The sequence below is a fragment of the Acanthaster planci genome, linkage group LG04, assembly GCF_054643075.1.
Source record: "Acanthaster planci isolate LZ-2023a linkage group LG04, COTS_SCS, whole genome shotgun sequence".
NCBI lineage: Eukaryota > Metazoa > Echinodermata > Asteroidea > Valvatida > Acanthasteridae > Acanthaster > Acanthaster planci.
Window position 1 is genome coordinate 4,516,856 of NC_141780.1, and position 23,043 is coordinate 4,539,898.

At 40.6% G+C, this 23,043-nt stretch overlaps 2 protein-coding genes across 8 annotated transcripts; one reads left to right on the top strand and one right to left on the bottom strand.

Moving 5' to 3' along the window:
* Nucleotides 1–439: 439 nt before the first annotated feature.
* LOC110974155 (neuromedin-U receptor 1-like) lies at nt 440–22,238 on the bottom strand. 6 transcript variants are annotated; one of them, XM_087135773.1, is made up of 4 exons: nt 21,965–22,101; nt 11,753–11,915; nt 3,735–3,844; nt 440–3,005 (listed from the first exon to the last, which is right to left on the bottom strand). In XM_087135773.1, the coding sequence occupies exon 4, from the start codon at nt 2,895–2,897 to the stop codon at nt 1,710–1,712; it is 1,188 nt and encodes a 395-aa protein (XP_086991899.1). In that variant the 5' UTR covers nt 2,898–3,005; nt 3,735–3,844; nt 11,753–11,915; nt 21,965–22,101; the 3' UTR covers nt 440–1,709. The 6 variants fall into 6 exon arrangements, with proteins under 6 accessions (XP_086991899.1, XP_022081253.2, XP_022081252.2 ...); XM_022225561.2 differs by lacking the exon at nt 3,735–3,844 and adding an exon at nt 10,277–10,466; XM_022225560.2 differs by lacking the exon at nt 3,735–3,844 and having other exon boundaries at nt 11,753–11,895; nt 21,965–22,103.
* Nucleotides 4,171–23,017, top strand: atp23 (ATP23 metallopeptidase and ATP synthase assembly factor homolog). Of its 2 annotated transcripts, XR_002597553.2 has the most exons (7): nt 4,171–4,429; nt 5,595–5,640; nt 8,652–8,739; nt 15,301–15,435; nt 17,866–17,952; nt 18,661–18,918; nt 21,903–23,017. XR_002597553.2 is itself a non-coding variant. In XM_022225562.2 (6 exons), exons 1-6 carry the CDS (start codon nt 4,174–4,176, stop codon nt 18,847–18,849), a joined length of 801 nt encoding a protein of 266 aa, XP_022081254.2. In that variant the 5' UTR covers nt 4,171–4,173; the 3' UTR covers nt 18,850–19,858. The 2 variants fall into 2 exon arrangements, 1 of the variants encoding a protein (XP_022081254.2); XM_022225562.2 differs by lacking the exon at nt 21,903–23,017 and having other exon boundaries at nt 18,661–19,858.
* The last annotated feature ends 26 nt before the right edge of the window (nt 23,018–23,043 follow it).

The window sequence follows — 23,043 nt, forward strand, 5'->3', positions numbered from 1 at the left end:
AACAACGGGACGGAGGTATTTGTGTCCCGCGAGCGAGATGTTGGCTTTGTGTGGTTCACACGGATCTGAATCACTATCAGCGATCCGTCGTTGACTTACGGAAACCAAACTCGCCTCCGGGATGGTGCAATCCAGCGTTATGATCTCTGATCGAAATATAGATCTGTGTGAAACAACAGGCCCGTTGACATCCAGACATGATTTTGTCGCGGGACGACGACATTCCAAGAGTTGGGTGTGGGCATCCTCGGGTAATTTTACCACTTACATTCAGGACGATGTCATTCTGTGATAAATCATGAGAGGATGTCGTCATCCCACTTTCGGGATGCGATTCCCTGATAAATTATCACAGGTACCCCCTTTCGTGATAAATTACCAGAAGAGAGGATGTCAGAGCCTCGTAGTAAAAGGGTGACAGACAAATCACAAATCTACGATCATTTCAGTAATCTTAGTATTTTTCACTTCGAGCGACAATACATAGCCGTGACCTGAACCAACAATCTTCTGGTTAGACAAAGCCAGTAAAAACAACAAACGCTACAAAAGCAAGTCCACAAATTTTGCCTTCTGTGGCAAAGCAACTGAACTACTATGAAGGAAAATTTTCGAAAGGGAATTCAACGACTCCTGTGAACTTCTGTGCGTCTTTGTCTAGTAACTGTGACTGGTGTTCTTCACAAGACTATACCTCAACACGGCACTCTTGTTTCTTACCAAGCCGGTAATATCTGAGTCCTTGAATTACAAAACGTGACTACTCGACCAGAGATTGTCAAAAATTACTGGGAAGTTTGTGGATAAAACACATCTACATCCTGAAAAGTTCGTCAGGTACATGTACATGTGAACTTCAGCGAGGTTTAATTAAGAGAGATGTTGAAAGAAGAATGCAACTCCACAAATCAAAACAGGACTACACTGTTTAATACAGGCCCCCAAATTAATCAAATTTGTCAGACGAAAATGTTGAGGCCATTTCACCTCTTATTAAAAATCTTATCGTTTTCCATCCTAACATGGGCAGGTGGCCAAGTGGTTAAAGTTAGTGACTCTTAACCACAGGGTCAGGGGTTCGAATCCAGCTGCTGGCCATAAGTTGTGGCTTGGCAAGCCACTTAACACCCTTGACTGCCTCTCTCCATTCAGGAGTACCCAGGGAATATGAGAAATTATTCTCAGTGGTTTCGTGCCGAGGAAATCGTAGACAAACACCGGCCTGATGAGCCAGATGGCCCGGAACGGGACCTGCTTGACCATCCTCAGAATTAGCCCCTAAGGAAATCACTCTAGAACCTATTAATCGAGCCATCGTTGAAAGAAAGTGCGACAATGCCTAAACTGTTATTTCTAGAAGATGATTTTTGTAAGTCTGCTGCCTCTTCATGGACTCCAATGAACACAAGTTAGAAAAAATGAAAACAGTAAGAAAAGAACTAAAAGGTAATCTTATTTTAAGAAAATAATACAGATGTGTGTATAAACACTCATCAGATTTGCTTGTGCACACTTTTCGAGGACCAAAATGTTACCACATGATGAAAAAAAGTCACATCACAATGTCTACTTAACAATTAAATGAAATTTCCATTTCTTCGAACGAGGCTATCACAACAGGAGTTTTAAAAAGTAGTGTTTATGCATTAAAAAAAATCACTTTTAAAACTCCTGTTGTGATAGCCTCGCTCACTTTAAGCTTGTCCTTGTTAAAACTTGTCAAGCTCAAAATTGTTACTCCATAAGTACACTTTGTTACTACCATTTGGTATGTACATCGATTGAATGGACCTCGTATTCCGAAGTGTCACTTTCTTTTTCTGTTTGCAAATGTATGTCTCCACAAAGGCTCTCCGATATTTGGAATTGGTCACGTTGTACACGATGGGGTTGACAGCCGAATTGATAAACAGGAGCGCGCGGCTGACCCACTGCACGATGCCCCGCTGCCCCCGATTCAGGATGGGCTCGACGTTCGGGTGATCGGTGATCATGGCGGCTAGCGTGTTGACCTGGGCTGGCGCCTGGCAGACGAAAAAGATCACCCCAGTCGCTATCAGCATGACTGCGATCTGTCGCCGGGACCGGAGCACGTTGCTCATGGCCTGGTTGTACCGCCGCCGGTTGGCCAGTCCCGGGATCTTCTTGTTGAGCTGAATTACAATCTTCGTGTAGATGTACCCACTGCTGAACATGGCTGTGAAAAAGGGCACCATTTTGAAGCCGTTGGAAACGTATTTAAGCCACTGGGCCGTCTCAGGAGGTTGGCATAAACCATATTCCTTAGGAAACTTTTCAAATTCTTTCCCTTCGGGCCGAATGACGCATCTCGTTTTCATAGTGACCAAAGAGGGGATTACTAGGGATGAAAAGACAATGGCTACAAACCAGGCGCCAACAATGAGTTTTGTGGTTCGTTTTTTGCCAACCACGACCCTCTGGTGAAGGGGTCGACAGATGGCACAGTATCTCTCGTACGACACCAGGAACACCATGAAGACTGACCCATAGAAGAAGATGAGGATGACACAGTTGACAAGGACGCATCCCACTGGACCTATCGGCAGCTGATCGAATACTATCGGCGATGAAATATATTGTACTAACGCCGGCACGACTGCCGAGACTAGAAAACCGATGTCAGCCACAGCGAGGTTGGCCAAGTAGGCGTTGGTGATCGTCCGCATGGTTCGCCGGCGGTAGACTACGTAGAGGAATGCCAAGTTGGCGGTCACTCCGAACAGGGTCAGAAAGGGCATAACTCCGACAATGACGAACGTGCCGCTGTTGTACATGACGCTGCGTGCGACATCCTCCTCGGTGAAATTTGCGCATTGGGAGTCGGGCTGGGTGTCGTTCGGTTGACTGTAATTCAGTTTGTAGGGCCCCGGCTCCATGATTGGCCTAATTTTAGTCACGTATTTTAGCCAGCATTGAGTGGTTGCCAGATGTCAGCAGTAAGATGGTCAATGTATTCCCATGTTGAAACGGTCGCAATTTATTACCTGTAAGAGATAAATAACGATATAATTTTTAAAAATAGAAGGTTTAGGCCAAGTTGTCAAGGAGGGTGGATGGTCACGCCCCCCATACAAACTGCTCCTTCCCATCTCCCCCACTGAAACTACGGAGAACAAAGAAAACAAATTAGCATCCTAATTGTGATAGCTTCCATCCCACTCGCCCCTATTACGGTTAGAGTGTTGCCTACGTCACCGAATCGGATTGAGCGTCCTCCTGAATCTTTACATTTTCGAACGTGCGGTGTATGAAAAAATAACCATTTCCTTGAAGCGTGCACTCGAGCACGGAGCCAAGTTTGCTTGACTGTCATATGAGTGATTCACAACAGTGCGCCTCCAAGAGTTTGCAACGCATTGACCAATCACATCCCTCGAAATCTATCGCCCCTTTCCAATCGCACATTGGGTCGACAGATTTTGCACATCGTAATTGGCCAACGGGTTACAAACTCTTGGAGGCGCACTCTTGTGAAACGCCCGTCTTGGATATCTGAGAATTAGGCGGGAATGGATCGGCCCCTCTCGGATGCAAGAAGTCTAATATCCACCCTTTTGTAAACCCTTGACGGCCGTCTGAATGTCCTTATGTGTAGATTATTTTTGTCTATCGTGTTTAACGAGATCCTCAGGTCCGCTTCTTCATAGCAGGATCCAATGTAATGTTGTCATTGGTGAGCGTGAACTGACCGACTGACCGACCGTTCGACTCACCGACTAATGGGTCTGTACGACTTTGGAAACTTGAATATCTGACAGTTTCTCCTCTCTAGTCTCTTGTACATTGCTACTCAATCCCAGTGGCGCATCCTGCGGGCGGGAGCCTGGGAGAGGGAAGGGAGATGTAAATTCCTTTCTTGTTTTGGGTGATTAAAAGTGGCAGCAGTAGTACTAACACCTTTCTTTTGGGGGAGGGTTCTGTCAAGGATGAAACAAATTGCACTGGACAGTAATTTTTGGGGAAAAAAAATTGCCCCCGACTGGACCCCAGACTTGGACACGTCTCTGTTCAATCCCAGTCCAAGAACAAGCCGCCATTCAATACTGATTTTTGCTCTGGTGATTTTTGAGGATAGCCTTTTCATCCCTTCACTTGATGGCGCACTTAAAAATCACAAGTGCGACTCTTGGTGGCGCTGTAACATATTTTATAATGGCAGCGCCCATGGAAGGACAATCGAGCAAGTCCTCTCCGGCAAGTTTAGCTTGTGAAAACAGTGATGCTTCACGCAAAACAACGTCTGCAGTCATGGCAGAATTTACGCATGAAAGCCATGGAGCTAGTGATAACAAAGATACATCAACAAATCCGTCATCGCCAGTGAATGCGAAAGAGAAACAAGGAGGGATGTATGCTTGGTATCAACACAAGTCGTGTTTACGTAGAGCAAACTTTGCAAGTCAGCATCGTAAGTTCTCATTGTTGTGTTGGCTTCACAGAATTTGTGGATCATTACACCCGTTTACTTTTCACTGCTCGAGTTGATTTAAGCATACATACAATCGCTGGAATTGTTTTTATGGAACCAAGTGCTAAATCAGTAGGGGAATCATGAATTTGGGGACCTCGTTCCTATAACAGAATGGAGAGTTACATATTAACTTTTGAGTTTGGAGGGAAATTATGAGGGGAAACTGGGGGAGTTTTAACACATGACACATGGTGGAGTCAAATTTGCATGGCTGGTTTATCAGCATGACTAAGAAAGTCACATTTTCCCACCATTTAAAATTTCCAAAAAACGGGTCAGGGCAGTTCAGACAACGTTGCCTTGGGGGGAATGACCAGTTTTGCACAGATTAAAATGAGAACTACTTCACTATTCCCATCAATAGGCCTAGCAGGATAATAAAAGAACATGTTGACACTGGATAAAAGCCTGTTGAATGTAAAGAAGTAGGCCTACATGTATTTTTCAGTAATAAGTAGGGCCACATGTCTGATTAACTCCTTACATTGGGCCCCACTTTTCACAAAGAATAATAAATATGCAGAGTTTTGTTGGGGGTATTTTCTTTCTTTATTTTTCCACTCACCAGACCAATGATTACTTCTTAATTTTAAATATGTTGGTTTCACCCAATTTTCCTGCACTAAAAATACCACAAAATATCAAGGTGGCCTCTAGAAAGGAGGTGGGTGGGTAAACTAATCCTGATTTATAGAAGACTGTCCTGTATCGCCTACTTTCTTTTTGAAAAGTCAGATTAAAACCCTTCTAATTTGTCATGCCTTCAAAACATTTCATACTGTACATGTAGGTTTAATTTACACATGTACACTCTTCCATCTTCTTAAAATCTTATTTCAATTTTTATTGTGGCGTTGATTTCTGAAGCCGAATTAATTTTGCCCTCGCCAGACAGATTTTGAAACACCTGAAACGCTTAAAAGAGTTTTTTCCTTAATATCACAATACGTGCCACTCTATTCAGAATGTGGAATTCGGTGCCCTTTAACATTCTGTGTTCTGAAAGCTCAGATATTTTGAGTTCCTAGAATTTTCTCATTTTATGGCTGGTATTATCAATTGTTAATTTATTTATTCTCGGTGTGGCTGACTTCCTCCACAGATCCAAATGTGAAGTTTCTCCTGGAAGCAATTGATAAATTAGGAAGGTAAGACTTGTGGGTTCTCGACAAACTTGCCCACTGATTAGTCTTAAGGTCTTATTTACAAGATTTTACATCACGCTCTCAAAATATTTGAATTAGATTTTGCAGAGGTGCCAGACTGTTGTATATCCCTTTATATATCAGCTCTCTTGCTTCGAAAAATATATCCGCATTTTGGATTCACACAAGTTAAGAACTGCCCAGGAGAGCACAGTAAGATACATGTATTTAAAATCTCCTGTCGCCTTCTTGAGTGTAAAACATTTGAGAGTTTTCCTTCCTTTGGATTCAAGGTGGCTGAACCATGGAAAAAGTTTCAACTTGGACCCCCGCCTTTAAAGTTTTTTACTGATGGAAAGAAAGTGTCCTTTTAAATTAAAGCAAATTTGTGCCCAGTGAGTAAAGCTGTAGTGCAGTTGTGACTAGGGGATATGCACATTGCTAGTTCAAATATAAACCTGATGGGGGCTGAAAAATTAAAATAGGAGGACTCAAGGGTGAGTCTCGGGGGCCCATTCAAGGTACCCTTAACATAAAGGATTTTTAGTTTTGGTATATTACACTTCCGGGTATCATAGATGTCAATTATTGCTTTAAAATTGAAAAGGGATACATTCACAGCCAGCCTCTCTTCAAGATTAAGTGGTATTTTTGCTCTTAAAAGATGGAATCTTCTTGATTGCCAATTATGTAGTACCCAAAAGTTGAACTTGGTGGCCAAATATGAAAGCCCAGTTGCTACTTCTTTAAACACAGTTGGAGACAAGGAAAGCTTGGTGAGATACCTTGCTGTTTCCATGGGTTGGAGAGCACTGCACATGGTGTTAACTCAATATGGAAGGTTACTAATAATCAGGGGCAATGGGGCTTCACATGCACATGCATGCATGTACATGTATATACGTGAACCTCAATAGTTGGCATTTGCACCCCTATCCTACTCTTATTTATTAAAGTTGTTTCCTAGCAACCGCATTTGTTCGACCAAGTGCTCTCAAAATGCCTGTGTGATCCCTCCCATAAAATCACGCATGTGTAGTTGGTTATTAACGTCATCCCTTCACAACCTTTTCAGAATGACGTGGTTTTGCCGCCCAAAATAAGCAAATACCGGTATAACCACACCAGAAAATATTACATACATGTACATGTATATCGTTCACCCGAGTAAGGAAAAAAAAAAGGGTAGAAAATGTACACCTTACTTCAACAAGCAAATAAATGTGTACTTTGGATCATCAGCACAGGGAGGCACAGAGGAACAGTAATCAGATTCTGAAGATAACAAACCAAGAAAAAAAGACCACTGAAGTTTGGAAAGGTCCACTTTTCATTGTGGCAATTGCATGGGAAGATTTTCTTGTCAGAAGGCAACGTTACAGGTGGTAAACCCTCAGAAACTGATATCACATTTATTTGACTCTGTGGCAATTGCATGGGAAGATTTTCTTGTCAGAAGGCAACATTACAGGTGGTAACCCCTCAGAAACTGATATCACATTTATTTGACTGGCTGCACAAACCAGGCCACTCAGCTGCATATCCACTATTTACCCTAACACTGTGTAAACCTTTTCTTGTGCAGAACAAATGGGATATTTACATTAAGCAGAGACTTAGGCTGATCAAACTGCAGAATTCAGCATAATTATTTGTTGTACTTCAGAAAGTTAAGAGACATCGTTGCTGTTCAAAAGAATCAGAAATAAATTGTAACAATTTTACATTTTGTGTTGCTTAATGCTTTGCCATTTCTGAAGACTTATTGAAGGCTTCATGTTTTTATTACCTGCTTTTTTATAATCAAATAAGTCAAACGGTGAAAAAATGTATGGCTTTGGACTGTACTTGTAATTTCTGTTAAGGAATGAAGATTAGCTATGAAAATATGGTCAAAAGTCAAAGTGGATAAAAAGGGAATTGGGGGAAATTGAAGTCAAGGATACTGGATGTAAGACTGAGGGAGAGTCGCCACTTTCAGACTGACCTATTCCCTACATGGGTGGATTCAAGTTTTAAATTTTTTTGGGAGGGGGTGTTAAATTGTTTATGGGAGCCCCCCAAATTTTTTTACCGTTCATGACCTTTGTTAGGGGTGAAGCTCCATTTGGGGGCATCTTACATGCTTTTAAGGGGGGAAGTGAAAAATTTAAAAAAAAAAACTATTTTCATTACTCTTCAAAATGAAAAACTCCCGGGGTTGGGTATGGCCCCTGCTCCCCCCACCCATCCAACAGTGATTGCCCACCTCAGCATCAGCAGCTTCACAAAAAGTATAAAAGTGATAAGTTACTGAATACCCTCAAACTAGGCTAACTTAGTAACTCTGATCTAATCTTGGAAATTACACTTACCTTCCCTCCTCCCACTGTCAATTTTTCTTACTTCAAAGGGATCCAAAAACCAACATTTTTGTCTGCGGAAGAAGTCAGTAGTTACCAGCAACGGAAATTGTGGAATTTACATTGCTCTTTAGGGTGATTTTAAAATTTGGGGGGGGGTTATAATTTTGGTGCCCCTATTACATCTGACATGTATAAGATTTTGTTATTTAAGGCACATTCTACAGAGCTTCTATCTGCAGTGAGTGCTGCAACTTATCAGCTCATCAAATAAAAACTAGCATGAAGTGAAATTTTGATGATCATTTAATGGTAATGAATAGGCCAGAGGAAACACAGACAGCAAAAATGTCACACTTTTAGACCCCATATTTATGGAATTACCCAGTGCATATTCCAGATAGTTGCTTCCAATTCTGTATCCTGGATTTGGAAGGGTCACATACTTATTTGCAGATAGAAATACATGGCAGTCCGAATACCTTCCCTTGGGACTTCAAAAGAGATATCATTGAGTCTTAAAAATGTGACCAGAATAGGGCAGATTGGTGAGCATGTGGATTGGTACCAGGTAAGGCCTGTTTTAAGGTGCATGACTTGTTTCTTTCTCCAAAAATGAAAAGGTGGCAGTAATATACATGTACAGTGTCCTTTGGTGTGTTCCCTCTACAGTGAGTTTGTAATAGGCAGGCAAGTATGCTGTGAACGGTGTACAACAAATGCCAACGTCAGTGGAGGCTTTGACCCAGTCAAGAATGAGGTGAGAACATTTTATGAACTTCACAAATAAGGACGAAACTCTTAGATAGTTAACCTGTTACAAGTTGATAGTTGTCGATCTTGAGTCATGTCCAAATTACGTGGCTATGGCTGGCAGTAAAATATATGCTGATCGGAAATGGCCACAGCCGAAGCTAGAGGCTTCCAAAAATGTGCTGTCATCTACCCTACATGTAGCAGCAGCCTTAAGTTAACATTGACAGGCTACCTTGCTCTGCCAGGTTCCATCATTGACTCTCTAGCTGATACCACATTACCACAGATATTGTTAGACTGCGATGTTACTAAACATAACATAGGCAGTGTAACTTGATGCTAAAGTGCAGTGTGGTCGACATGCAATACAGTGTGGTGACATGGCTCTTTACTATACATGTACATGCAGGCTATGTGGCATGTGTATATGACATGTGGGTATCTAACTAGATCTTGTTTTTGTACAGTGTACATGTTCTTGCCATCCCATCACTCCATAACCAAAAGTTGGAGAAATGTTGCCGTGAAAAGTTTAACAGATGTAACACCATTTTTTGTAAACTTAAATTGTCAGAAATAAAATTTCCTTTGAGTGTCAAGCATACATTAAATATTAGAGAAATATCATAGCCAGTAAATATCAACTAAAATAATACCATTCTGTGAAACACGAAGACCAATTTTAACTTCTTAATCATTGTACTTGGTTTGTGCTAAGTGGCCTCAGCAGATCACACATCACTTTATCACCCAAGGATCATCCGTTAGTTTACACACACTCCAAAGTTACACAGTTTTCATAAATAGTGGCAAATATTTTATGGAAATTTCGAAAGGTTTTATGGCCCGTCAAAGATCTAGGGTACCTGTAAAACAGGGGGTAAAAATAAAAAAAAAGAGGCGATAAGAAAACCCATTCATTCTTGTTTCCGGGGTCGGGCGTCGATAAAATGTACAAGTAGAAACAGAATTCATTGTGGCATTGTTGTTGTTAAATCCATCACAGGTCCGTTCATAAATCCTTTGATGAGACCAGTCACAAATCCTTTCATGCGACCAGTCATAAATTACCGCGTGAAAAATGACAAAGGAAAACTTTTATCACACATCATCTTCTGAATAGCTTGTGACTAGGCTTAAGACTGGATGACCTCGGACGGGCTTGCAACAGATGTGCCGGCCATGCAGGGACTTGTGATGGACTCTGCTACAGCACTACATGTACATGTAGATCATGGGCAGTTTTTCAAAATAAAGCAGCATCAATGAAAAGTTGGGAAATTAATGGTCTCTGGAGCAGATACAGTCGGTGAATGAGACCGTTTGTGTTCAGAAAAAACTGAAACGTTTAGACGTTTGTGAAATGGAAACAACCTGCCGACAGAAATCAAAATGAATATCACGGTGCACACGCACTGCAAATTCCGATCAGACGGATCCATTTAAGTATACAGCAGCCTATGCTGCAGTGGAAATGTTGGATGGAGCATCAGGAACACAAGAGAAAACATACAGCACTTTTGATTAAAACCACAGTTTACCTTAGCTCAATCAGGTAGCACGTATCAGTCGTTACTCCGGTTGAATGAGGCCATTTGTGAGAAGTTGTCTGACACATTACTACCTTCAATTTTTGTGATCAAACACCGGCTTGCCTTTAGCTGGTCATTAAAAAAAATGAACCACTCCGGGTGACGTCTGGTGCCCAAAGCATATTAACTTTGTTCAGCGCTGGAAATTGAAAGTTAAAACAACAGTCACGCCATCTGCAGTCAGTGATCCTGAAACTGGCAGCGTGTCGCTATCATCCGTAAAGCAATGGGTTGTTGTAATTTGAAATTAACAGATCTGCCACAAGGAGCGAAATGGATAGCTACATAATTGCATGCTGGGCGGCCCTTAGTCGGGCAGGAACAGGGACATATGACATGTAGTTACACCATTTTTTAATGGAATGGGCAAGAAACAGTCCAACCTCAGGAACGTGCAATCTGTTTTCTGCACATTTTTCGTGAAAATGATCAAGCTGGGTTCCACTATGAATGTGAAACCTACATGCTCTGTTAAGAACTTAAGTAGATTAAGTTGATTATCTAGGTAATTGATTAATCACAAGTAAAAATATGTTTTTACAGATAGATGCCAAAAGTTTGCTATATGTCTATGTTCACTGATTACATGTGTGTATATATAGTACTGTCCTACAAAGCTATTGACAAGAAATGTGATTCCACATACAAGACTGTGGCCCAGTATACAAACTGTACCCGGCAAACTCCAAAGGTATAGATTTCATTTCATTTCAATCAAGCCCATTCATTTTATATTCACCTTTTAAACAAGAGTTTGAAGTATAATTGATGCACGTACATGTACTGTATATTACGGTGCTCGTAGAAATTATGAGACTGCATTATTGGATCAGGTTGGTATAAACACAGAGACAATCCATGATGGTCCTGTCTCCCCCCCCCAAAAAAAAAGATAAGAACAAAACAGAAACCTTCACATAACCCCTTTCAATCTCATTTGTTCCTTTTGATTTGACAAACACTTAATTTCAACATATACAGTTTTTAACTTTTTTATTTCATCAAGATTTCTTCCATTTCATGTACATGTACCTCAAGTATTCACAGTCAACATCAGAACTATATTTTGAGAATTGTCTAGCGTGCCAAATTCTAACCTGTTTTTAGATGTTGTCAGATTCCTTTAATTTGTTTCAAAGTTTGTACTTTCAATCTCACTTGAGATGTATGTATTTTTGGGGGTATATTTTGAATTAAAATGCAATAGGGGAACGTGTGTGTGATTACATTTGACAAAATAATATAAATTATCTAACCCCACAACATGTCTGTATTCTAAAGAGCTTCAAATTGTGTACAGAAGTATATAACAAACCTTAGGTTATATACAGCACCAAGCACTGCACTAGAAAGGTAACCTTAGATTGTAATGACTTTCATTTGCAAGTTTTCATCTACCAAACAAGAAGGGGGAAAAACACTCACGGAATCAGCAGTCAGTTTGATGATTCAGCTTGATGAAGATTTGCAAGTCACGGTCCTTAAGGTATCAGCTCACCCATCCACTCTTTGTCAGGCAAAACGGTCTTGTAGGCAGCCCTCCGAATGTACCAGTACCAGGGCTTCATCTGAGAAAAAGCGGAGCGGTCTATTTAAAAAGACAAACGGTGATTCACTTATTCAATCAAAATGTGGCAGGCCGGGTGTGTGGCATGTTGCTCCGGCTTGTCCAAAAAGCAATCAACAGCTGCAATCAACATCACTCAGATTAGAGGCTCGGGGGAGAGGGAGAGAGGGAATCTCATTTTCAGCACGGATACAGTTTTATTCTGACAAGGAGTCGATTTCTCATTAAATGGAGGAGAAAAAATGATTGCGAGTTTATGATTTCATTATGTGAAACTGTTGTTACTTTTCCAGAATCGAGCTTGTTCTTTTAATGTAGTCCCTGCCTCCTGATTTAATATTATGCAGAAGAGCTTGATTTGAAAGGTGAACACTTAGGAGCTGTAGAGTTCCTGACGTGTTTAATGTGTTTTATGAAGTTTAATGTGGATATTGTAAAAGACCGACAAGTAACCTACAAGTGTAAAATTATTTATAATTGAAGTACCCTCTCAATGCTTTTGCAGTAAACATATTCAGGCCACGAGGATGTGAGTAGAGTCACCAGTCTACTGTATAGCTACAATAAATGTGTCTGTACAAGTTTGCTTTTTCTGCAGTTTATGATCAAAGTATTTACTGTTTTCTTCTTTGAATAAAAAAAGGGTTTACATATGTGTAAAAACAGATAAATCCTTTTTTCTTTACCTTTTTTTTAAAATTGGTTGTAAAATGACATGGAACTGTTATTTTGTTTACAAATAGATACTTTCCATTATATCTTGAGAGTTGAAACCTCTGAAATTTGTTTCTTCATTCTGAGGGAATTTCAATCATTTGTTAAAATAATGTTTAGATTCGTGAATGGTTTCCTCCTGTGTTGGAAAAATGGACTTTTATCAGGTTTTGCTCTTTCATGTATGTGAACCGTTTCTTAATCTTTTCAAATTGTGTTGTTGTAGTCAACTGAAATGCTCTTCATTTTTGTTTCTTTTGATTTTGGAGGGGGATGAACTGAGTATTCCTCAAATTATGAAATAGAGGCATCAGGAGAGATGGGCCTATCTTATTAATACTGCACATTCTTCTGGTAGGATTGTGTGTGCAGACCTACGTGTACATGTAGCCTTTGGCAGTGTTCCACATTGAGCAAGTACCCCCTTCTCTTGTGAAGTTTGTACATGTTCTGGGCTGATGTCTTTAAATTTCCAAGGCTTTGAGCTTAGGAAATCCTCGACGTCAACAGACAGTAACTTTCGTTGGCCAAATAAGTTGAAAATACAAAATTTAAACAGATTTTAAAAAGACTAAATATTCCTGCAGGACTTTTGGTGCCACACTAATTGTTTGTCAAATCTTTCCATGTTTACGAGGGCACCAGACTGATTAATTGCAGAGGTTTTTATCTTTTTCATCAGCCCTTATGATTAGATCAAGATCAAGTCTAGATATTAAGCACATTCACTAATACTGTTTAAACACTAATCTGGAGACTCCAGCATGCATGCTTCTCTGTCGCCAGACTTGTTCTCCGAGGATGGAGATATGATCCCCCCCCCCCGGAAGATATAAGACTTGCACAGAAAAAAATTCTAAAACTGAATTAATATTGTTTAATTAGGATGGGGTCTTATCTGTGACCAGTTACACTGTCGGCTAACAAAAAGGTAAAAACAAGGAGAAAAAATTTAAAATCAATATTGTTCAGAAGAATTGATGACTTTTGTATTAATGTAGGCTGCTTGAATAATTCCTCACCAGTCACATGATCTTAATAGTCATGTTTGTGCTCTGCACCTGGAGTGCACAAAGTAGTGTTTGTGCACGCATAATGGAACACATACTATTTTTCACCCCAGACGACATTGTTCAAAGGTAACAATGTTACCTCTTCCAAGTGTGCATGGATCCTGGACAACGTAGCCAGTGTTGGTTGAAGAATGATTGGTTTTGAAAGTATTTGAGGGAATTGTACACATCTGATAGGGTCAGATTATACAATAGACACAGTTTATGTAGGTCCAGTGGAAAATTTTGGGGGGCTACAAACAATTTGAGGGCCTATAAAAATACCACAATGTGCCATAAAACTCCCATAACCCACAACCACCACCGAGCACACAAAATAGGTTTTAGTGCCTCTCTCTGAATTTTTGAATTAAGGAAAGCCTCAAACTATGTACATGTACAGTATTGAGCTTAATAATGAAACAAGAAACACCTACGTGTAATCTCATACAGGTAACATTTATTGTACAGCTTGGGATTAACATGCAAATCAAGGACTTCCAGGCCTTCGAAGTTCAAACACCATGAAATTTGTGCGAGTGCCTTGGGTGGATTACAACCGACAGGGCATTTTTGCATAGGGCCTACAGAGTACTCAGTCCGGCCTTACGCACAGTAACTGCAAAGTGGTCTATTTGGGCTTCCTCTTTTGTTGCATTGGGCAACTCAGGCGAGTGACACTTATCAGTGCAACGTGACTACAGCTTACCACATTGCACACTGTGCAAATTTGCCCAGAGAAATGCTACAGACCAAAGGCCATTCCTAGTAAAGAACAGTGGCTTATCTGGATTTGGGGTCTCAGGGAAAAATTGATTTCTTTCTAAAAATGACAGTCCGGCGCTTATGGTAAGCAGCACCATGAAATTGGGCCCAGTCCTGAGTAACAGTCTCTGCCTGCATCTGTTTGTTAGTGACAGATGTTGTGATACAGACTCTTGCTGAAGAACACAGGCTAATGATACCCTCATCAAAGTTGAAGATCTGCACCATAAACTATTTAGCTTCGGCGGACAGTGATACACGATACACACACATTATTAGATTACGTCACTCCTGTAACATTTTGTTATTGCCTGGCATAGCCAAATAATTTGGACGTGACCTTTGAACCTTCCTTCTCTCTTCTTTTGAAAGGGCTCCACCCAGTGGCATAATGTCCCCTCCCCCAGCGACTGCCCATGCCCCCCTGGGTGCACCCCCCCATTTGAAATCCATGAACAACCTCTGCTGCAGCTCATTGTCTTTTGATGCACCCTTGAAAAAATGTGTGCACCCCCAAGTGCCCCCCCGCGGACATAACTAGCGCTGGTTACGCCACTGGATCCACCTCTTTGAGTCCAACATTTATAGGCACAAGACTGTGAGTCTGTAGCCTATGTTCTGGTGGGCAAAGCGTTGGCACCATGAACTTAGGCAGAGATGGTTGGTGTGTTTGTTCAGCTGTTTGTGCCTGAAATGGCAGCATCGAGCTGCATATTCCTCAGCTAGCTGAGATGGTTTTCAAGAATGATTATGGGCCCAGTGAGCTGGGGTCATAAATAATGTATGGCGACTGGGTCGGTGTATTTTATAGTTGTTATTATTAGGCAAGCCTGCTGGCAGCTTATTTTTTTTGTTTTGTTTTGTGATTGTTACAGATAATTCTTTGCGAGAACAGGGCTCCAACACAGCGCCTGACGAGCATGCTGCTTACCCACGAGCTGGTCCACGCTTACGACCATCACAAGGCCAAAGTGGACTGGACGGATCTGAAAGCCGTTGCTTGCAGCGAGGTTCGTCAGTTACTTCCATCCCATCCCCTCCCTCACACGAACACTATCCTACTGCTGTCCTCCTACCACCTACCCTATAAAATTTGTCTTACTGTACCGGTACATGTAGATCCATCTTGTGCATAGATGTAGTGGCAGAACACAATATGCAGTACTAGGCCCTACAGACATCAGTGTTTCGGTCTAATCTAACACACAGCCCTGCAAGCCCATCACAAGTCCAGCACAAGTCCGTCATAAGCCATTCAATCTCAAGCTAAGTCACAAGCTATCCAATGAGCTTTGATAAAGTCCTTCGTTTCTTTTTTTTTTTTAAGTGATGGTCCAAATTTATAATCGTTATTCCTTTGGGGTGTTTCACCCTGCTACTTCTGACCCATCTGGTGAAAGGACCTGTGAAGGAAGATCTGACGATTCCAGCTACAACACTGCTACACACACATGTATTGATGTTAAGCAGAAGGACTTACCTCACTGAAATTGCTAACCCAAAATCAGGATGAACGACCTGACCAGAGACAATCACCTTTTCACAATGAGACAGACTCCTCCAGGACTGATGTTAAAAGTTGTTTTCACTCGGGCTGCATAACCTGGATTGTGAGTGATGGCGGAATGATTCTTTAACCCTCCTGCTCCAAATTAGCATGCTCTGATGGAAGGTCCCCGGTCACTTACTGATAATCTGCCATTCGGTGGTGATGCAGAAAAGAGTCAATAAAGTCAAGACCTCTCCCATTCCGCCCACAACGGTGACAGCCAGCCACTGCTTGTTAGATGACTTGACTCAAAACAAGAGATCTACGGATGTGTTGTTTGGTCTGGGTGCAAAGGACATGTACTTTAAGAATCCAATTTCACTGCCTTTTTTGTCAGGGTTAGTGTGGTAAATAAGGGTATGAATGTTGGCAGAGTTTTCATCTGAAGCACAAGATTTTCATTTGAATGGACATTTTTTGCTCATATTGATATCTAGGTCACATATAATCAAGAGTAGAAACTACCCTGATGTTTTCTGGCAGTGGGTGGAATCGGCCCGCTGTTGTTTTGTACTGATAGCAATTGATGAATTATTAACGACCCAGGTGGTTAAGTTAAGGCCAGCTGGAAAGTTTGTTCTTGATTAGAAAAATCTATTTGCTACAGGGAGTCCAAAAGGTACTGGTCTGAACGAAGCAGTCTTTGTAACAAAGTTGTCCAGTCCTGAAAATCTAGGTTAATGTTCCAGTTTATTTGCGGAGCCTTTTAGTGAAGAAAGCTTGATGAACGTCCACTTCCGACTTGCAAGCCAGACAATCAGATAAATGAGAGAAAAAAAAAGAAAAAGACAGAACTCTCTTACAGTTGGTAAAATTTCCTGTAAAGTTTGCCCCGGTGGTAGACTCTGTCCTACTTTTTCTCCCCCAGTGTGCCTGCTGACTGCTGGATTATCTGAAAGTTAAAATACCCTGCTGATTTGAAAAATTACAGGCAAGCTGCTAGAAAGGTTTTTTTGAGGGGAATGCAATTTAGCTGAGTGTTAAATGTATGGACTGGTCCAGGGGATATAGGCTCGTGATTATTCATACTTACAGGGAAGCTTTGAGGCACGTAGTGCTGGGTGATCACATCCCTCAAATGGGGTCAGAAAGGCTTCATTTTTCAGAGAGGTTGTTAAACATTAACAACAGCTATTGTGAGTGCGCTTTCAAGAACTGCGCCTCCCAGTTTTTGAAATACATGTTTTTACATGAAAAAGGAGACAAATCAGTGAGCCATTGCAAATGAAAAACAGTAAAGGCTATAAATTCCCTCTTTTTTTCTGGTGGGAAAATGTGATTTGTAAAAATTATCCTTGTGAAATATTTCCTTTTTTGTGTTTTCTTTAAGAGTTCTGTGTGTGGTGGATTTAGTTGCATTCGAATTCTTGGCATGCAAATTTGTTGTCAGGTAACCGTCAACCTTAAGGCCAGTTCATACTTGCTGCTTATTCACTGTGTACGCAGCGCGAAGGTCTATTTTGAGGTGTCTACAGTGCGTGAACGAAAGCGCAATGCGTAATGAAATTATGCACCCTTGCACGCAGTTTGTGAAAATAATGGTAGTGCGTATGCACCAAATGTATGCGTATTCGGACAAATTTTAAAAATTTAACATTTGTCAGATACGGACACCCAGCAGAGACTTGAGAAAACATGAATGTATGAACATCAAATACGGCGTTCACATTATGCACTGCATGTGTGAACCAGCCCTTGTGGTATCATTTTCATGGATGCTTTGTGGCTTTTCTGTAGTTTTTAGGGTTTAGTGAATGTCCATTTTCAACGATACAAAAGTTATGTAACCTGAACCAGAGGTTTTGAGTTCCGCCATTTTTTGACTCCACTTTCTGATTTTTTTCCTTTGTTCTATGTCCCTTGTTTCTTGTTATTCGTTGCCTTCCCCCAGATCCGTGCAGCCAATCTAAGTGGTGATTGCTCCTTCCTGAGTGAGAAATTCTACCGTTGGAACATAGGTGCGAAGCACAACCATGAGGTAAATAGTTTTGGAGTCTGCTTGAGTTCTTAGAGATGCGAGCTGAGACTGGTGCTTGGAGGGGAGGGAAGTTGCCCCATCTTATGAAAGAATCAGCCCCTCGACACTGCTTGGTAAAACCACCCATGCACGTAGTAGCGCAAACCCCTAGGTTTCAATAGAATGCTGCATCCCAATATCAATTGTCTAGAGGTAGGTCTAGGTCTTTACCCATTGACAGTATGTGGGGGACACGCTGAGAGTGGACTTTGAAGTAGCCGTAGCTCTGGAAGCCTGTTTCGGACAGAGCTTTAATCTCATGGAATTGTGTTGGATTTGGGGTAAAATCGAAAAAAAAACAACCAAACATTGCAACTTAAATATCATTTTTCTCTCCCACCACTCTGAGCCTCGATAAACTATCCGTCCTCTTTCTTATGCTGCTTGGGCGAGGGCTGTTCACCATAGAGTGTCAGTGACCAAAAGCTTGAGCCACAGCCGTAGAACACCGGATTGGGACATCATACACAACTGTGCGAACGTCATGTATAAAAAAGTTCAGGTGTACTTCTTTTTTTGCTCCTGGAGATTAATTTGATTAGAAAAATCATTCGCTTCCACCCCTGCCTCCTCCGCAGAGGGGAGATCATCTTCCTTTACATCAGGATGGTCAATACTCAATTTCCTGTAGCCATCTCCAGTGATTTTTGTCTCCTCTGCCCATGTAAGGCCTGTGTCAGGAGACTCGCGGTCAGCTCTATCGTCGCGACACGGGACTTGTCAAAGGAGGAAGCTGAGAAAGCTGTTGATGGTGTCTGGGCCGACTGTTTCCATGACTATGCACCCTTCGCCGACATCCCACACCGGGCAGCTGATATGAGATTCAGCCGCTTCTCCAAATACTACAATCCCAGGTGACATGATGTGAGAAAGCACCGAGCAGTACAGGCTGTTACTGGAAAGTTCTAGTCATTTTTTTTTGAAAAGGTGAACTTGGGTGAATTTTTTACCTCTAAATGATAATTTTGGCCATTCGGACAAAGTGCATTTTACCTTAGGAAATATGCCACTATGAGAGATGCTTCCTTCCAAATTGGTTACTGGTTTGAAGAATTTGGCAGGGAAAACATGTTTCTTTCCGCAAAGCAGTGATAAGAAATTACAGATGTTAATAATCATTCATCCCTTGTACCACCTATGTTTGATGGCAAACAAACTCATCGGTTTTTGATACATTCTTAAATACAGAATCTCACAGAAGTGATTTCAGCAATTATGGATGCAATCCTTCAACTTAGTGTGGCCTTTGGCTCAACGCTTGTCAGTTCTCCTGTGGGCCAGTTTTCAAGAACTTGATGCCTGAGCTAACATTGTGTGAAGTTTGTTCAAACAAATTATAAAAGCTTGGCATGCAGTACTTCATTTTGGTGTTGTTGCATATTTGGTCGTCAGTGACCTTAACCATGGCACAGTGTTCAACACTACTGGTACACTTGAAGACCAGATTACCATTACATCAGATAACGAGTTTGATTTATATAACGGTCTGACACTCTTATACAGGATAAAATACAAGGATAAAAATACAGCCATGGGAAAGTCAAGTAAGACCATCAGTCTGTTTTGGAGAATTCTAAGTGCAGATGTATTGTTTTCCAGCATCAACAGTAAACAACATTTGACCAAGTGGTCACCATTTCAAAAGATTTGACCTTTATGGGCTTACTGTTGTTTGCATTAAATTATTATTTTACTCTCTAACACCTTCTCCAACAATTAAACCCATCCATCTTTTCTCTTCCATTCTCCCTGCTTTTCTGTGAATTGAGAATCAAACTACACGTGCCATATCAAACTTGTTTGTGTTTGTGTGTCTGCCACTGTTAATTCAGATGGAAGAAGCAATAGTAAAGTTTAAAGAAGTTTATTTTTGTGCCCTTTGAACTTTGAGATCAAATGATTCTTGTGCCCATTGACCTTTGAGATCAAATGATTCTTGTGCACAAAATTTCAAACCTAACGGTAATCTGCAGCTTTTAAGAAACTTTTTTTCTGGAAATCTGTTTAGAACATATTCTAAATAAGTTTTTTTTCTCTTAGCTTTTTCTCTGGTTTTTGTTCGGGGCAAACCCCAATCCTGAAATAATCACTGCCAACATTTGAAACATTTGGCCACCCAAGATCTGTGAAAGTTTATATTTGTTAACATGTAAGTTGCTGTTTGCATCAAAGTGACTGAAGTCCAGACAGAACGGCTTAGCCTAAGGTTATCACAGTTATTTCACTGCACTATTCCTTAAGGATATGTTTTTACAATGAAGCCCGGTTTTGTTTTGTAGCACCCATCAGCAGATTGGCAGTAATGAGGCTTTATCTTCAGTGATATTATAGATTCAGGACCGTAACGATTTCATTGCATGGAAATTCTCTTTCAGAATTCAGGCATGCAGGTTTTGTTCTCATGTCATCAGTCCTCTGGATACTAAGCCAACAGGCCAAATCGAAATATTTACCCTGAAAATTTTTTTTTGAGTTTGCTTGCATCTGGTGTTTGCGCGGTCAAGACAAATATTAGTTATCAGTGAAAGACCAACATTAACTTAAAATGATAGGATTTATAATAGAATGTCATGTTACTATGGCAACCAGACATCCCAAAATGACCATTCAAGAACAAGTGATTTGGCAGAGCTGTTAACTTTCTGAAAAGTGACAGGTGTATCAATATTGAATGGTACATATGTCTTTCTTGAAGTCATCCTCTTTGGCAAAGCACCTCAAAGCAATGAAATTGAGAAAAATGAAAATTATGGAAAGTTTGTTGAAATTATGACTCATTCTCAGGATGAGTAAGTTTTCTTTTGGGGGAGGGGTGGGGTAGAGAAGGGAGCTCACAAAGAATTCTGAAACAGCAGCTCAGTAGTTACATAGTTCAGTGAATTGACAGATTGGGACAACAGATACTACAGCCTCCCCAAAGGGGTATTTTTTTTTTAGATTGGCGAGAGATAGGCGATTTTGGGGGTACCAATTCATTTTCCTTCCCAAAACATGAAAAAGCCCCCAAATTTAACTTCACCTCTGAGAAAGGCCATTACAGCCTACATAATAAAAATTCCCCCAGATTTTCTGAACCTCGGAAACTTTGGTTCTGTATCCACCCTTGGTTGCAATGTGCTTTCAACCTTAAAAGGGCAATATTCAACAAAAATCTCATCAAATTTCTGCAGCTGTTCAATACAACAGGGAAAAAAATCAAACAATAAATGTGGTATTATATTATATCAAACTTCAAACTGAGTTCGTGGTTTTCAGTGAACTTTTTTGTTTGTGATGAACAATTTTTTTCAAAATCAGTGTTTGTAGGGAATAAAGTTTTACAGAAGTAGCCCACTTTGGTAATTAAATTCACCACAAATATTTCGCTCATTTCATGCTTGGCATGTTTTACTTTGATCTCTTGAAATGACAAAGTGCTCCTTTTGAAAATGCTCACCCAGTTTGAAAAATTCAACGATCTACACAGCAGGAGTTTTGTTTTCTCATTTCATATTTGGCTCGTTTTAGTTTGATCTCTTGAAATGACAAAGTGCTCCTCTTGAAAATACCCAGTTTGAAAAAATCCGACACTCTACACAGCAGGGGGTGTGACTACTAGAATACTAATCGGCTGGACAGTGTACTGAGTGTACTTTGAATATTAACATTTGCCCTGATTATCCTGTCATCTCTAATTAAATACGAAATACACTTTCTTCCTCAGATATGTTGTCATCACATGACATGCCATCATCACATGACATGTTGTCATCACATGACATGCCATTTTACTGTATTACTAAATACTGCTTTTATTCCCTACTTTCATTCCATTCTTCTTGATCAGACATATGCTTAACATGGTCTGTGGTTTGCACAGGAAAAAGCTGTCAAGAACCTAAGCCAAGTTTTTTTTACATGCTTTGTCACAGGCCATGGAACACATGCACAGAAATGGAATGTATGCACACATAAAAGTTCAAAATCCACTTACGATTTGCTGCCAAGATTCAAGAAGTCCGTCACTGCGTATTCCCTTCCACAAGCCATGTGGTAGCCTCGTTGCCTAGTCACAATAATCACAAGTCAGGTGGAAGTAAGTCACTGCACAGAAGTTGATTTCCATCATGCCTACAAGCCAGTTAGTCACCGCAACTATTTCTGTAGCCAGAGGACTTCGTTTTCAACCCCCCCCACCAAAAAGAAAGATAAAAGGTGAAGGGTTATGTCAATATACCTCTACCTCCAACCAAATTTACAAAGCTGAACTTTGCTCAGTGGAGCAGGAAGCACAATAGAGAATGGTGGCAACAGCTTTTGGTTGGGACTGTAGTTCTATCAATTAAAAAGAAAATTGAAAACCTGCGGTATATTAGTTTTCTTTGGGAGTTGTTTCCTCTTGTTTCGTTTGTTGATGTAGTCAACCAAAGTTTTTGGTTTGACAATCGGTTATCATTAAAAATTGCCATGCTTAAAAGTTCATGGCGAGATGCACGTCTACCCTCAAATCCTTTTGTGACTGCAGATTTTTTTATTGTAGTTTATAACTGCATGCTAATCAACATGAAAAAAATTCTGTTGAGTGGACGCTTCTTCAAAAATGCCACCTTCACTTAATGTGAATGGTGACTGTTTTTCTAATGTTTCCTATCCAGAAGTTGTCTTTGTTTGTTGAAGGACAGTTCCATACATAAGTGAGAATTCTATCACACTGTCACCAACCTCATTTTCACTGGTAATTTTTAAACATAGAGAGTTGTTTGAAAAAAAGATGGGGGAAATTTGCCCTTAAATTTCTGTTATATTTTTTTGTGAAAGATGTTTTAGTTTGTGAATTTTTATTAATAATGGGGTCATTAATGGCATGACCAAATTCCACTTTCCCGTGGAATTACCCTTCAATAAACTCTTGAATTGCATATTTGTAACAGGAAAAACTCAAAACATATTTCCTGTCTACAGTGCATTGATTATCGTCAAGTCGTTGGTACTTTTTTCCAGCCATATTGAATGGGAATAACATTGACTTGAAAAAGAAAAATACCAATCTTGGAGCTTGTAAAATGTGCTACT